The sequence below is a fragment of the Caloenas nicobarica genome, chromosome 2 (assembly GCF_036013445.1).
Source record: "Caloenas nicobarica isolate bCalNic1 chromosome 2, bCalNic1.hap1, whole genome shotgun sequence".
In the NCBI taxonomy this organism is placed as follows: Eukaryota; Metazoa; Chordata; class Aves; order Columbiformes; family Columbidae; genus Caloenas; species Caloenas nicobarica.
This window is the reverse complement of record NC_088246.1, coordinates 138,432,050-138,448,684: the sequence shown is the minus strand read 5'-3', so window position 1 is coordinate 138,448,684 and position 16,635 is coordinate 138,432,050. Positions and strand designations below refer to the sequence as shown.

Below are 16,635 nucleotides of genomic sequence, written 5' to 3'. Positions count from 1 at the left end.
GAATTTATTGTCTGACAGGTAGCTTATCCAGGGGCAGGACAACTTCCGTACATTATTGGAGGATCAGATTTGATTGCTCACCATGCTAAGAAGAATTCAGAGCTAGAAGAGTGGTTAAGGCAAGAAATGGAGGTAAGAACTTGGTTCTCAAAGGTGAGCAAACAAAATCTTAACTCATGTAAGCGGTCATACCAACCTGTCGTCATTTCTGAAATACTTCAGAATTTTATTTTTGAAATTAAACCTCAGCCAATTAGCTGTCCCCACATGGTCACAGGAACATACACATTAGGAAAGTTACTGGAATTCAGAGGTCAGTGGTAAGGCTCATTTTTTTTTCTTGATTATTTGAATTCATTTTACATACAACATTAATATAATCAGAAAAACTGTTTTAAACAAAATCAATAACCTAAAAGAAAATGATCTTTTTCTTTAATAAGCAAAAGAAGCATTATGGGTATTTGTGACTTCTAAAAATGTGACAAAGAACTAGGAAGAACTTCTATATGGTAGCCTGTGTTCAAACTGTTGTATGGTGAAATTAATGTTCTACTCTAGAACAGAACAGAAAATATGTGCAGCAGATATAGTAAGAAAAAATCCAGCATTTTTTCTATTATAAAAATCTTCACCTTTGTATGTTAAAGTTCTAAAAAATATTATATTTTATCATAGCCATTCTCAGCATTTTCATTTTCCAATAGTTTATTTAAAAATACTTACTGATGAGCCATATTCTGTTTCCACAGCCTGATCAAGATCCTGTTACATGGGGTTTCGATTATCTCATGGTTTTTTTTAATGTCCCAGAGTATAAATAATGCAAATTAAAATTCCCTTTACACACAAATAATCAGGTAAAAATGTCCCTATTTCTGTAATGATAATTAAAACCCAAAAAAGATATTTCTGACCAAAATGGATATCTTGCACAAACTAATCCATTTCATTAGTTGGTAGCAGTAGCCAAACTTGAGTAGTGCAATATATTATCTAATGTGAATGTGCACTTAATTTAGTACTTAGAGAAAACTTATTTCTTCAGGAAAAACTATGTTAGTGCAGGGATGTATTGTTCTTTAGCTTCACCCTTAACATCCAGTATTGAATAAACTTATGTTTTCAGGAACAGAACCGACATGCAAGAGAAGAATCACTTGCTGATGATCTCTTTAGGTAAGAGTTTTATGTTTTGTACTTCAAAAATGTGTATTTTTTGCATCCCACTGTTTTTTGACAAATTCCAATTTTGTAAAAGACTTCTTTGACTATTCTTTTGAAAATTCCATCTATTCCCATGTATGCAATATACCCCAAATGACACATCAACTTCTCTCAAAGTTGTTTTTGGTTTTTGATCGTTTTTTTATGCCTTTAAGTTTCAATTTAATCCAGTCTTTCTACAGTTTTTAAATAAGAATATTCTCAAACAAAAATGTTGCTCTTTCCTATCTCATGTGCAAGCTCGAGTGTTCACAAAGACTAGAAGACGCTCTGGGGTCAGACTTTCTGCCATTAGTGGTTGCTAGAGCCTAATGAAGTGTTTTGATCTTACAATTAAGGCAGTCATGTGAACTCTCAGGAAAAAGAGAGGGGATCTGACACTTTTTCATTCTGGCTGTGGCACTTATCTGTCCCCTCGCTAAATCACTTGAGAGAGCTAAAGCAACAGAATTCTAATTCTGTGAAAAAGTGATTGACAGAACTGCTTTTTTTTTTTTTTAAATCTTTGAAGTAATGAGTCCTAGAATTTAAAACAAAAATTAACCAAAAACCTAAGTAAATCCTTCAGTGTGGCCCCTCTTTGTCCCTTATCTTTGAGACCTTAAGCTGCTTCCAAACCCATTCGCAATGGAGGAGCTCCCACCTTTTGGTACTTGTTGGAATCTCCCTAAGTGCTGTACCAGCTTTCCAGGTTTCAGACTGAGGAGCAGAGGCATTTATACACCAACCATTCTGTGCTCCTGACAGTGTAGTACAGTCATTAATTCTGTCTGAATCAGTGCTTATGTCATGGGAGTTTTGACAGATTTCTTTGGTAGATCCAGGTTTACCTTGGCTGTTTGCCATTGCTTTTTGCCATAACTCATTACATTTACCTCTAAAATACAATCTGTTTCAGCAGTTTTCTTCAATAAACCTCACTTCAGTTGTCTACCACTTTCACTAATCTTTCTTTTGAAAGAGGGAATCATCCTATTCAGTTGATTTCCTGTCCAGTTACTTTCAATTGTAATCCTAATTTAATGATGTATAACTACTTTCTAATTAAAAAAAAATCTAAGCAAAATTTGCCATTTTATCCAGTTTTTACAGCTGCAATACAGTCTTTAAATATATGTCAGTTATGATGACATTTATAAAAGCGTGGTGCAGCTCGATTGTTTTGCTGGAATGTTAACTGGTCCAAAATATCTTGATTAATTTTAGCCTTTCAAAACACAGCAGTGGAAACTTAGATAATTTGCATTCATTCATGTTTAGAAAAGTTTTTACCTCAACTCCAATTTATTTAGTATAGTTGTACTTATAGAAATTTCAAGAGTCAAAAATATCAAAACATGCAATGTCATGTTCAGCAGTTTGTAACCTCCTTCTGATTTTGTCCTTAGTCCTGAGTAAAACTACTTTGCATATTGCTAATGTTAACAGCTGCAATTTCCCATGAAAATTGCATTTGACAATGCTGTTAGAAAGAGTCACGCAGTAATTCCAAGTAAAGATGAAGGTACAGCTCTTCTTTCTAGCTCAGCTGCTGCTGGGTACCTACCAAGGTAGAGGATGAAAGGAAGGCATGTTGTACTGTCTGCTAAGACTACAGATAAATAGATTTATGTTCAGTAGTAGCCCTTTGGATCCTTCACTCCCTGCTTCCAGCAAGTTCTTTTGTTGTGCATATGGAATCTCTGTAGTCCTTTTGACATTTCAGGTCACGTGCACTGTACAGTTTCCTTTTTCTGATAATGTTGCTTGATTTCTTTCTGTCTGGAAGACTTAATCCAGGCTTCATTTAACATGGAAAACAGCTGGAGGTGAGGTGGGGGAGATGACATGAAAAGATGTTCCTGACTGTCAGTGTCAGCATCTCCACAGACAGTCACAGACAGGGTTGAAGCTGTTGGTGTCCAGTGGCAGGTTTCTGTCACATATCATCCCCTTCTCCTATCTGCTTATCTTTCCCCTCTCTCCTTCCCCTCCAACTCCTCAAAATAGGATTTGGTGTCCAGGACTTATTTAAATGTTAGAACTGATGTGTTAAAATGCTATAGCAATAAATTCGAATAAATGCTTTGAGATTTCATATAAGGATCTCATTTAGTTTAGCAAATATTTCATTATTTTCTTAGTTTTTATGTGAAGAAACAAGCAACCACTGTTTGACTTCTCACCTGCCATGTGTTTGACTAACACTGAAAGTTGTGCATTTAGGTAGAAAAATGTATGTGCTGAAGAAGGATGTTTTTGTCCAAATCATTATCAAAGAAACATGATACCACACATCAATATGTGTAAGAGCCACTTAGGAAATCTTACTGCATTAACAGCTTATGCTGTTAATGAAAAGTTAATAATAGAACATTTCTTTCAAAGGATACACATTTTTGCCAGAAGTCTGAGTTGCATAGCGGCAACAGCAGTGACTACTAATAACCTTTCTAGTTATGCGGTGATGTAGTTTGGCTCACAAGTTGTCACATTTTCCTGTCCAAGCAAAAAAATTCTTAATGAATGAGAACAGAATTAGTGGAAATAAAACTGCCTGATCATTCAGTTGTGTCCATAAGTTATTCATGCATGAATACAAAACACATCAGAATTTCAAAGAAGTGACACAGGATTTCAGGAGATGAAGCACAAATGGAGACAAAGCAAAGGCCAAAGGGGATAGCAGTGTCAAACAGGGGCAAGCTATAAGCATATTGCAGTAAGTCAGGTAACTATTTAATATATTCAGAAAGCAGATATAAATTACCAAAAATCAATCAGAAGCTCTGTAAAGGGGAAGGTAAGGCAAGGAACTGCTTTATGTGGCAGTAGGAAGCAGCAGAAGGGTTTTTTCTGAGTTGTAGCCAAATGTTGTTCATTGTTGTGAATATACAGTACCCTTTTCCCCTACCTTCTTCCTTTTTTGTTTTTTTTTGTCTCCAAGTGAGGAACGTACTGTTGGGACATTAAAGGCTTGGAGAAGCTTGTTCATGCATCAGATTTAAAGATTTTAAGTAGCTGGGAAGTCAGTGAAAATGTTAGTAAAGGTTGTCTCCAGCTAATGCACAGGTTCCAGCTTGTACATCCTTCAGTCAAATCGTAGCACCTGTAGTTATAGAAGTTTAGTCAGGGAAAGGACTGAACACTGACCAATCTCTTGCTATGATTATATAAAAGACCTATTTATATCACACGGTTAACTTTGAATGTCATAAAGTTTTACTTATTTGTGACAAATTTTCTTTTTTGTTGCAGATATGATCCTAATGTGAAAAGGAGAAGATAGATCGTGACCTGAATTTACAGTGATTCTGTAGAAAAATCTGCTTTTCTGTTCCTTCAGTGTGCTGGCTATAGTGTGTAACATGCCTACGTATCAACATTTGAGCTGTTGTTGTAAGACTTGTTTTTAAGTCTTGCTTTTATTAAAGAAAAAGAAGAGTTTCTTTCACTGCTCGGTACTTAGAGATTGCAGATTTTCAGGACCTTAATGTTATTTGCTTCAGAGAAATGCTCAGTAAAATACCATAGATACTTAGGATTTCACTTCAGGCTGTTTATTTCTAATGTTAGCTTTTCTGTACTAGTTTGGGGGAAAAAAAGAAAGTTAGCATCAGGCTTTTTTCAGAAAGGCTTTATTAACTAGGTTTTTGTATATTGTTAATTTTGATTTGAGGTGGAGGTTTTCGAAGACTTCATAAGTAAATTAGACCAAACTTTAAATTTGTTTCTGACTTTATTATTTAGGGCCCTTTGAGTGATGGGTGTGCCTACCATGTAACTGGGGGAGCACCCACAGACAAAGACTTGGAGATTTCTTTATAGTTCTTGTTTGAGATGTCTGTATCTTGATCTTCAGATTTCTTTGCAGTCTTTAACAGGCAGCTGTATGTTCTCAAGAGGGGAAGAAATTGTGAGGATTTCTACAGTAGTGCTGAGAAAAAAAAAAAGTTAAGATGGGCACTTGGCTGAAGATGGACCCAGGGTATGTTGTTGGTTTGGGTCCCATTTGAGGGTGCCTCATAGCTGATAGTTTCATTTCTAAATCAGTTACATCTGCTGTCTGGTTGATGAGGAGCCTGTAGATGAACGAGCCTGAGCCTTTTGTTATTTCAACACAAAGTTATGCTTACATTAAAAAAGAAGATTAGCCATCTAAACCTCTACCCCTTAACCATGGCTTGAACTGTAATTCCAAATTCATGTAACAAATCCTATTCATAGTACTGAAGCTTCCTTTCCATTCTAGCATAATTTTCTCATGATTTTCAGCTCCAGGCATTGGAGGAAACATGCTTGTTGGCTTACTGGTTTGGGCCTTCTGTTACTGAAGTTTCTGAGGTAGATGATGGAGGACATGATTACATGATCCAAGTCTTGGGAGTGTGAACATCCAATAAATTACATAAGTATTTGCCTTACCCCTGGAACTATTACATTAACTTGACCTGCTGTTTCCTTTATTTTATTAAACATACTAGTGTAGGCCAACCCCAGTAGCAGCTCAGCCCCACACAGCTGCTCACTTACTTCCTCCCAGCAGGATGAGAGGAGAGAATCAGAAGGGTAAAAGTGGCAAAACTCAAGAGTTGAGTTAAAGACTGTTTTATAGGTAAACCAAAAGCCATGAACACAAGCAGGAGCAATTATCTTTGTATTCTGCAGTTCAGAACTTTTGCTGGGACCTCCATTTTCATTCTGTGGGCCTTGTGCCCTGTGGTTTCAACGTTCAGTTCACCACTTTTGAGAGAATCTGTGGTGTTGATTTTCTTCAGAAGGCTAAAAAAAGTTCAGTAACACAGACATGACATCAAAGGTTTTTCTCATCTGCCTCAAACCACAATCTGCAAGTTTAAGCATACACACCTTTTTGACAAAACAATGCTCTTCACCTAAAAGTACATCTAAGCAGGAACTTATCTTCAGATCTTGTTTCTTGCATTTTTCTGTGTAACACAAAGTTTAAGGGTTTGTTGGGATTGCTTTTTGTATTATTTTTGTTCACACTGCTCACAGGAAAGAGATGCACACAGTACATAAACTAAATATACTTTTTATTAGCAAGGCTTTTCAGATACAGTCTTGCAATTCAGCAGTTTAGCTGAACACAGTTTAATGCAGATTGAATTACTCCATGCACCACTAAAATAGAGGATGGGTGCTCTTGTCCCTGCAGGAACAATATGCTTCATTTCCAGTTTAACTCACACCAGTTTCAGCCAACTTCCCATCTTTCTCATATCAGTTGGGGAAGCTGTTGCCTTTTTTGGCCAGACTACCAAGATATTCTTACTGTCAAAGTTTGTTTCTTTGTCTTTTTCCATCCATTCACATCTGTGAGTCTGTCCCTTTCTTTCCTACCCTTACCCCCGATCTGTTCCCAGAACATGGGCTGGTGCTGGGGTCTGGCCACCCCTGTGTCACTGCACCAGGTCCTACATGCTGACAGGGTGTTTGTAGTCACCTTCAGTTCCCTCCCTCAATCCACCTCCCCAGCAACTTCCTCCAGAGTGCTCAGCCCCCTTCATTGCCTCCATTCCACATGTTTATATCAAACAGCAGCTCATATCTGAGACATTAGCTGAAGTCTCTGCTGTAGACCTACCTCCAACCCTCTTGCAGCTCTCCCATTACCAGTCCACATTGTACAGGTGATTTCCAACCTTATTCTTACCTGGTCTTCCCCTACACCCCAGAGAACTAGTCCTTCTCTTGCTCTGTTCCATTTCTCGAATTCATCCACAGTCACATTTGGTCACAATCTGGTATTTGACTCACAATCTCGCTACTTCCCACAGCATTCTGGTGGTTCTGGTATCTCCTTAGAACTTAAGCCAAATGTGGCATAACCATATTCCTCACTTTTCCTCTTACAATGTTCTGATAACCACCATCACCACATTCTAGTGCGATAGTTATGAAAATGCTTCGCAAAAAATCCAATTTCCCTAACCAGCAACTTTCCCTGCCGCTTACTTTAGCACTCTGTCCACACAGCTCTGCCGCAGCTTTGACTATCAATCTCTCAAAAGCAGTGGCTACAGCACCAGAGTCATGCAAAACAATTTTTTTCCTCTTCCTGACCACCACAGCTCTCTGAAAGCCTCTTCCTTGCCATAGGGTTTTTTTCCCTCTGACTTAAGAGTTCCTCGCTTCTCCAAACTAAAATCATTGACTACTAGGTGAAACTGTCTTAATATTATTTCTTTAGCCTTTCATCTGTCATCAGTTTTCACACATGAAGATAGAACAAGCTTAGCATGCAAGCCTCAGGTAGGTTTATCATCTAATCAAAGCTGTGGTTTTGCTCAGAAGTTGCTTGCAGCTCAGAAAAATATATTTCAGCTGGCAGCAGATGTTCTGTACATTTACATTGCTCACCTAAAAAAAGGGGTATGACCCAAGCATACTCCAGCAAAAGCAGAAAGAGTGAGGCAGGACACATGGAACTGGCATTTACATAGTATCTCCAAGTCCAGGTGTATCGTGTATGTGAACAGAAATATAGGTAATAAATGTAAGCCTTTGTCTCATTTAGAACTGGAATTCCACAACCAGACCTAACAGAGAAAAGGGCAAGATCAGAGTGTGGATTTTCCAGATTGTGCCAGGTAGATGTAAGGTAGCAGGATCAATTTCTGAACAGCAGTAACTTGGTGTTCACATAGAAGCCAGTCCTAGAATCCAAACTGATGAAAAATGAAACAGTTCCCTCTCCTTGGAGTATCCCCTGGAACTGTATCAGATCTGTCCGATCATCATGTCTCTAGCTTTAGATTTGTCGACAACTATTTTTTTCTTTATATACCTAGTTAAAAAATAACCTAGAAGTTAGAGAGCTGGGTCTGTTCAGCCTGGAGAAGGCTGAGAGGGGATCTCATCAGTATTTATAGATATCTCAAGGGTGGGTGTCAAGAGGACAGGACCAGATTCCTTTCAGTGGTGCCCAACGACAGGATGAGGGACAATGGGCACAGACTGAAGCATGGGAGGTTCCATCTGAATATGAGGAGAAACTTCTTTACTTTGAGGGTGACAGACACTGGAACAGGCTGCCCAGAGAAGTTGTGGAGTCTCCTTCTCTGGAAACATTCAAACACACCTGGACACTTTCCTGTGCATCTGCTCTGGGTGAACCTGCTTTAGCAAGTGGGTTGGACTAGATGATCCCCAGAGGTCACTTCCAACCCCAACCATTCTGTGATTCTGTTCCAAGGTTATATGATATTTTGTGAATACATAACAAACCTAGTTGTTCATTTTGGTTATGCGGGCTTGTAAGTCTACAGAGGGTGTCTGGGAATATGAAGCTGAATTTTAGTTTATCAAAGCATCCACTGTAGGCAACACAGACTGATACTTGCACATTGCCAGTGATCTCAGAATAAAGAGAGGAAAGTACAAATTAGATTAACTTAGTCTCCGAAACAAGACACTTCAAAAGGATAGGAGAGCTAAGTATATGAAGTATATTTTTTTCCTTTTGATGCCTACTGATGACCACTAGGTTATAAAAGTTGGCTAAATGTGCCCTAAAAGTACAAAATTATCATTGTTAGAAAATCAGCTAGCATGCAGACAATTGCAATGTGAACTAAAGTTCAGGGTTTGTTTAAACTGAAATGCTCCATAATGTCTGCAAAGACAAAACCATCCTTAAGACAGTGCTTAGCTTCACTATAATTACTAAATTATACTGTAACTTTTTTTCCCCTCCCCATAATCCTTGTACCTTACACCAAATTAGTCCCTAACCTCACACTTCCTTGTGTAATTCAAGCTTCAAGCATTAGCTAAACTCAAACACCTTAAGTGTACCATAATCCCCAAGACATAGTCTTTTTCAGAAAAAAAGAGCTGTTTATAATTTAATATCCTAGCTTCAAATTTGTACTCCTAATATCACCAAAGCCTTCCTTTCTCTCTCAAATAGTGTTTCAGTTTCCATTGTTTCTGCTAAATAGAATCAGGTGTTATGGTTATTTCAAACAAAGCATGACTTCTCTTTCCGGTTGGGAAAGGGGCAAAGTAAATGTCCAAAAAGCTCACACATCAGTCATGGTACTGTGCTCCCATCTTGCTCTCACCTCAAAAAATAACCCTAAATTAGAACATGGTTATTGTGAGGTTCTAAAATATTATCTAAATTAAAATATAGCAGTATGAACCTCTTAGCATTTTTTGTTCCATAACTTATTCAAAATGAAATCATTACTATATGGATGATAATAAGATCAAATAATCAGCTGCCTTTAAGGCATAAATGTGCTACCTCTTGCAGTTTAGAAATGGTTGGAAGCTAGCGCCATTACACCACAAATTCAGCTATCACCTGAAAATATCTGCTAGCTTTCTCTGCAGTAGAAAATACAGTATCAGAGCAACCAAGTCTCATCTCTTGGCACACCACCTTACTGATCTCATCCTACAGCTTTGAAGCAAATACAATTGCTTGTAGTTCATACGCATATGTTGCACTTCAGTGTAACTTCAGCTAATAGCCAATTAAACATATATGGCAACGTGTTGGACTCACAGCTTCAGCAGAGAGCTTTGAGGTTAGTTTGTAGATCTTGACACAAGAGGATGGGAGACCACCAGCCTACCAATGCTCCATGGATTCCCTTCAGTACCCAGAGGTTTGCAGTTCATATTGCTCAGATCCTCTGCTGCTTTCCTCACATCATTCCTCACTAGTCATCACCAAGGACTCACTAGAAGTCTGCAAATTTTACACCCTTTCTTCCTCTCTTGAGCAGCTGGCCTAAAAATGGCCTTTTCTTCTTTTAAACTGGACATGCAGGTCAGGCCCGCTTCAAAGTTTGGTCTTTAATTTCCTCCAGCTTTGAGTAAGTACTCTGAATTTCTGGCTCTAGCCTTTTTTCCACAGTTCTTAAGCTGTGAGAAAAAGAAGCTACAGCCACTTCCCTCTACAAAATCAGTATTTTTCACTATACAATCATCCCTCCCAAAAAAAAAAGGTGCCTACACATTCACCAAGCTGGAAGCAAAAGACAGCGTACCCCAACAGTTCCCAAAGGGATGAGGACCAGGGACCTAGAGTGGTGGGGTGCACTCTGGGGTCCCTCACTTGGGATGCAGGTGCTGTTTCTGAACCTGTACTGCTTCCGCACGTCCACTGGCGAGCCCTGGCTGCCAGCCCAGCAACAAGTGTTTTCCCAAGAGACAGAGGAATCTGATGTTTCTGTCACTGCTCTCTCTGGATTACTTGCAGAAAGGAGTTCTGCATTTACTTACCAGGGTAAAACTTGGCCTTAGCCTTTTGTGGAAAGATGTTTTATGCAGAAGTCCAGCAGAAGTCTTTTGGAAACCAAAAGAAAGGCTGTGCTGTTTACTACTGCCTTAATTGAAAAGCGCCTGTTGTTAAATAATCATGAGGCAGATTGTCAAGGAAATCTGCTATGACAAAGCTTAGACCCAGTCCAACACAGCTGGATACTACACAAAATATTAGCAATAATTTAGCTAGAAGACAGATTCAGCATTAAGAATCAATCCCAAATGTAAGAGACGCTTCCCCACTAGCCTATTAGAAAATACACAGTATGGGTTAACACAGCTTTGCATATTCTATAAATCCAAATAAAATTCCTTTAGCTAAAAAGTTATATTCTTCCTGTCTGTATTTTAGTAAAAAAGCTCAAGTAGTAAGCATCCTTTTTGAATCCAAAATGTTTAAATGCTTATCTTTCTCACTGAAAGAAGTGCTGAAAGAAGCAAAGAGTCTCCCTTCTGGGAACTAAAATAACATACAGGAAATTCAAATGTTTTTGGTTTTTAAATATGAAAAACAAAGTATTTCCTATTCAGTGTCAACATCTAATCCACAATAAAAGCAGAAAGTACAATATAATGCTTTAGGTAAAACTATCCTAAGGAAAAGCTTGAATTTTTACATCTCTTTCTCTCAAAATACCTAAGAGGAAACAAATTTCTCTCAAAATCAGAAACCTCAAAGTGAGAAAGTCCAGCTACAACTTTAAAAGTAGCTATTCCTAGAAGAAAGAGGATGATTTTTCAGTAAAACTTTGGTTAAAAAAAAAAAGTATTTTTATAGTAGCTTAATAAACATGACCACTGAGAAAATGTCTCTGCCCAACTAAGGGGTCCCACATGCAATTTTTTTACCTTGAAACTTACTGGCAAGATTGATGAAAGAAAAAAAAAAAAAGGGAGTTAAACCTCAAGGTGCTGCAATACTGCCGTGAAAGGTAACTGTGTAAGAACAGGACAAATATCTCTGCTACGAATTTGTCACTACAACACACACAGCCTGTAGGTAGCTGCAGCCACCAAGGTCAGAGATTTGGCTGTTTGGAGCTTTTTTCCCCTTTTTGCAAAATAACTGTTTATGTAAATTGCTTCCTTCATTTTGTTGGCATTTTGAATGTTTCACATGAGAAATGAAAATGTAGTTACATGCCATGATATACTTGGATATTCATATTGACACAAAACTGAAGGAATTTAATCACAGCACAGATGTATTCCCAATATATTATAACTGCAATAAAGTTCTATATTCAAGTATTTAGCACTTAGAAGGCTAATTCTCAGTTTAAAATATTAGGTATCATAGGTTTAGTATAGATCTATATATACATACAGAATTTCAATTCAATTTTGAAGAAAATAAGCCTAGAATTTAGCATAATTAAAACCAGCTCAGATATAAGTATAAAACAGTACATTAACTGGTATTGACAACACATGGTTAAATCCAAGCATGTAGGCAATGCAGAAATAGAAATTTTGCCTCATTTGTGTTTATTTTTATGCAATTAAGTTGGCTCGAAAGTTTATTAGTAGTAGCAGGATCATTTCATAAATCACTTTGGACTCTCATTGAAAATACTGTCATTTTAATCCTGCGTACTTTACCTTTTCAACTCCTATGTCTACAGCCTGATAACTTACTCAAATGCATGAAGGCCTGCAGTAGCCACAGAACCCCATAATTCAGCAGGCACAGAAAACAGGCATATTTATTGCATTTTGGTATCTACAACTTACTAAAGTTAGCTGGGAAACCAGCAAGCACTAGCAGTTTCACAAAGTCTAAGCCTAATTTCGTTTTTAAAATCTGTTCAAGTTCTAATATGGAGATTTTATTCATGCAAATACAACACCTTAAACTAACATGACATTCAAAACTAAAAATTACATAACATCTATTCCATCACATTGGACCTGAATTAAAATGTTTGGTAATACATCTGTTAAAAATCAAACACTTGGTCTATTGAGAGTTCTGGAAGATAACTTAAGTTTTCTAACTAGCCGTTGCTTACCTTGCTATGGTGAATAACCCATGAGTGTGTTTAGGTAAACTAAGTACTCTAAAACCCAGCAAATGAAATCTAGATCTTACGTTATGGAGCAGAAAGGTGAAACTTCAATTCAGAGGTAGGTACAAGTTAAGTCTTTGTCTTTCATAACAAGCTTTAAGATTTATAGAAACTATGGCATGAGTTTGGCGTGCTTTATTTTTTAGCTGGCTTGAGATATAACCCTTTTCAAGTTTCAAAAACTGCAGGCTAAGATAGTTTTAGTGTTATGTTCTGTTCTAGGAAAAAAAAATAACCAATGCTTGGTTCAAATGGGAGATGAGAATATCTATCACCCACCTTTCTCAATCAAGTGATCCCATTCAGTCTTCCTGAGCTAGGAAGCAAAAACCCTTAAGTCTTCTCAGGTACTTAATTTTTCAGTAGTACACTAGATATTCATTATATTGACACTGTAATAAGAGCACTTACATCAGTACTTTATTGTTTATGTTAATGAGTATTCTCAGAGTGTACACATCACTGTAGGGGAACAACTCATGTTACTCTTTCTGCACTCACCTAACTCTAGGCATAGTGTGAAAAAACATTAATGGATTGTATGAAATTATGCATTAAAGACTAAATGGGAATGCTTATTTTATTCCAATTATCAAATAGGATAATTTATAACTGTTGAGGGATACTTCTTGCTTATAGAAGTCCTTCTTATAGTAAAAACCATTTTACTAAGTGCTCATTCCAAGTATTACTGTATGACTATGGCAAATAAATTAAATCCTTGTTTCCAGCAGAAGGCTCCAAATTTGCTTTGTCCTAAGCAAGCTTTCTGCTTTTAGAAGTTATTTTAATTTCACGGTAAGAATATTTAGTCGCATTTGACACTAAAATGTAAAGCCACTCTGGTGGGCATTGCTCTTCCCAGAGCAAGTCTGCTCTTTTAGCTGAGCAAGAGATGACAGGCAGGTCAATATAAGTTAGTCTCATTTTCCATTTATCTGGAAATAATTCCAGTTGAGTAGAGATCAGTTGTAATAGCAGATCAAATTTTTCTATTTTGAAGAGGTGAAGTATTGTATCAGCATCTTTTACCAAGCAATACCAGCGCAGTTACTTGTATACAATAGAAATGTGACTGCTATCAACTTTCACTGTCAGTGAGTGTTCTGTTAAGACTACATCTGTAATCCTGTATGTGAAAGCTTCTAACGTCACATTTATGGTACCCCATCACCTCCTCCATCCCCATTTTCAATCAATTCATGTTTCTTCTTTTGTCGTATTGCCAAGCATCGTGCAATGCCCAATGCACCTCCTTTTAAAAACCGTACAAAGTTGTCTCCCACCAGAGGACCTAAAGCAAAGAGGTTTGCTTCTTTAGTGCATTCATAAGTGTATGGATCGATCTCTATAGGATTCCCCTTGCATGTGATGGGCTGGTTGGAGTGATGACCTATGCTATGTCCTTGGTCCTTCAGAAAGAAAAGATTTGGGTGAGAACCTATCAGAACTAAGGCTACAGAAAACTTCAAAATTTTCTTCAGTCCACAGGCACTCTGAAGAACACATTTCATTTCAGGCTTGAAGGAAAGTACATTGTGTTCAGGGAAACTAGTGTAAGCAGAATGGAGATTAGAGTCCGCAGTATGGGACTGAGTACACATCATATGATAGACCTTGTGGTATTCAGGGTAAAGCTTTTTAGGTAACTGTTTGAAAATTAGACTTGTATCGGTGAGTCTTCTACGGAACACATGGATTACTGGGATGTTGTTATTGTAGGCACACAGAACAGCATCTGCTGCTGTAAGTCCAGCACCCACAATTAACACCGGGTCTGCCTTCCCACGTAACTTTCCTTTGCTGATAGCAGCTCCGAAGTCAGACATGGAATGAAGCACAAAAGGAAAGTCTTCTCCTTCAACTTGCAATCGTCCAGGAGAATCAAAGGTTCCTGTGGCAAGAGCCACGTTCTCAGCAAAGAGGCAGAAAGGCACGTGAGAACCATCTGTTGCTCGCTGGTAACCTCTGACTTCCCAGTTTCTCTTAATCAGTGATTTCTGTCCATCTTCCATTTCCAAATGCTGTGTTGAAATATTTTCGTTTAGTTGACTTCTGTCTTCATCATCCTTTCCTCGGTAAAGCCTGGAGACTGATGTTACGTAAACATTGTCTCTGAAATTCTTTTGGAGGCCCATGACTTTAACATAGTGTTTATAATAACGAGCTATTTCCTCTGGCATTACTCGATCACTCTTTATATTTCTGAAACAAAATTTAATGGTTCCAGTTAATATTTACACCTTATTGGTAATTTGAATATCATATATGACATAGCACATGACACTCAAATTTAAGAGGATTGAACCTGCTCAGTGTAACTGACACTGAGTTAGGTTTCTTTAAACACCCTCAATTTGTTCTCTTGATTCCTGATACAAAAGACAAGCTAACTTTTCTTTAAGAGTTGTAAATCTTTACAATGTGAAGTGCTATGGTGATTAACAAATTAAGCATAGCAAAGCTCTGCAGTTTCACAGCAGGTCTGTATGGAAGTGTTTTACAAAGCCAGTGTAGCATCACAACTGTCAACAATACAAAACTGGCTAAACTTGTACTCAGTGAGAATACACTTACTTAGGGTATAAGTAATCAAATATTAAAAATATAAAAAAAAAAATTGTTAAGTGCTACTTTTGAAACTCTGGGTTCAATGTATTACTTTAGTAACATATTCCTCATTATACTTTGTAGAAGATCTCTCCTTGGGTACAAGTAAGGTCCGTAAGTATCAAATTAGGTAGTTCCATATCCCAGGAATAAACAAAGCAAGTGTGACACAGAACCTTAATACAACTATGTAAACAGGACTATGATGTCCAAGCATCCAGTAAAAAACATGTTTGCACTGCAATCCTGATATTACATCTATGCTTTTCTAATGTTCATTGCATTCTCATTTATAAAAACATAAGCTGAAAATGTAACTATTTTGAACAGGTGCATGAGTTTTGCTGCTTCTTTAGAAGTAAACTCTAGGAAGAAGGCAAAAGAAACAGCAGTGAACATCAGGATTGCCACTGAATTACACTTCAAAGCATATTTACAAGAAATTGGGTTAGTCAGTCTCACAGATTAACAATATAATAGCACATGTACTATTAAATGTTCAGGTTACTACTCTGAAAATCCTGATGAGAAATTTATTGAAGAGGATAATATGACAGTGTGACACTTGTTAACAATGAAACTTAGGAAACTATTTTACATGTCTGGAAGTTTTCATTATCATCAATACTTTTAAATATGTTTGTTTAATTGTAGTATAACAGGTCAGGATTTCTGTTTCCAGTATTGTTGAAAACGATAATATAAACAAATTAGCTTCAGATAATAAGCAGCTTATGGGATTTCAGTTAATAAGGAGGTAGGACTACGGTGGTTATCTAAGAAAGCGATTAAAGAACAAAGGCACAGATTCTTCACTGCAAGTGTTGTCCTGCAGTAAGTAACTGTCTCCCCTTAACGACATATGCCCAAGTAACAGTACTTCACTTGCCATACATGGTAAAGAACAACTTCCTTTATTTTTGCTAGAATAAAGTCAGAAAAATAAAATTTTAGGAAAAGCTTATGTAGAGTGTTCCTACGTTCATATGCTGACACAGACCTTCATGAACCAATTGCATAACCAAAGTAAAAACAGCGAGCTTGTACAAGACAGTAATTTTTCTTCTTTAAAATTTTCCCGAGAAACTTACTACTAGAAAATAACATTGAGAAATAATGAATTATGCTCTTAAAATTAAAATTCATAGTTAGCAACATTTCAGATGCTGTATCTTTGCTCATAAAAGCAAATACTAAAATATCCAGCCTGAATTACCAGAACGCTGGAGTGCACAGCAACTGAAGTTGCATCCATGTCAAAAGAGGAATTTCTGTGGATTTTTAATTCCTCCCTCAATCTTCCCTCAACTCTGATCAAAACTACTTACAGTAACAGCAGTTCTTTGTAAGATGCTGCTAAAACACACTATTGCTAGTACATATGCTTTCAATACACTCACAGCAACTACTCTGGCCAACCGTTGTCCCTTTTTTTTTTCCAGAGTAC

At 37.3% G+C, this 16,635-nt stretch overlaps 2 protein-coding genes across 3 annotated transcripts in view; one reads left to right on the top strand and one right to left on the bottom strand.

Annotated features, from left to right (window-relative positions):
* Positions 1–6,407, top strand: part of NBN (nibrin) — a 23,719-nt gene extending 17,312 nt beyond the window's left edge. For both annotated transcript variants that reach the window (XM_065630218.1, XM_065630217.1), the window contains exons 14-16: positions 19–132; positions 1,130–1,179; positions 4,465–6,407. In XM_065630218.1, the coding sequence (XP_065486290.1) occupies positions 19–132; positions 1,130–1,179; positions 4,465–4,495 (195 nt within the window). In that variant the 3' untranslated portion in view covers positions 4,496–6,407. The remainder of the gene's footprint in view (positions 1–18; positions 133–1,129; positions 1,180–4,464) is intronic.
* The window catches only part of OSGIN2 (oxidative stress induced growth inhibitor family member 2), a 22,282-nt gene continuing 11,893 nt past the window's right edge, over positions 6,247–16,635 (bottom strand). The window contains exon 6 of the mRNA XM_065630220.1: positions 6,247–14,783. Coding sequence (XP_065486292.1) covers positions 13,736–14,783 — 1,048 coding nt within the window. The 3' untranslated portion in view covers positions 6,247–13,735. The remainder of the gene's footprint in view (positions 14,784–16,635) is intronic.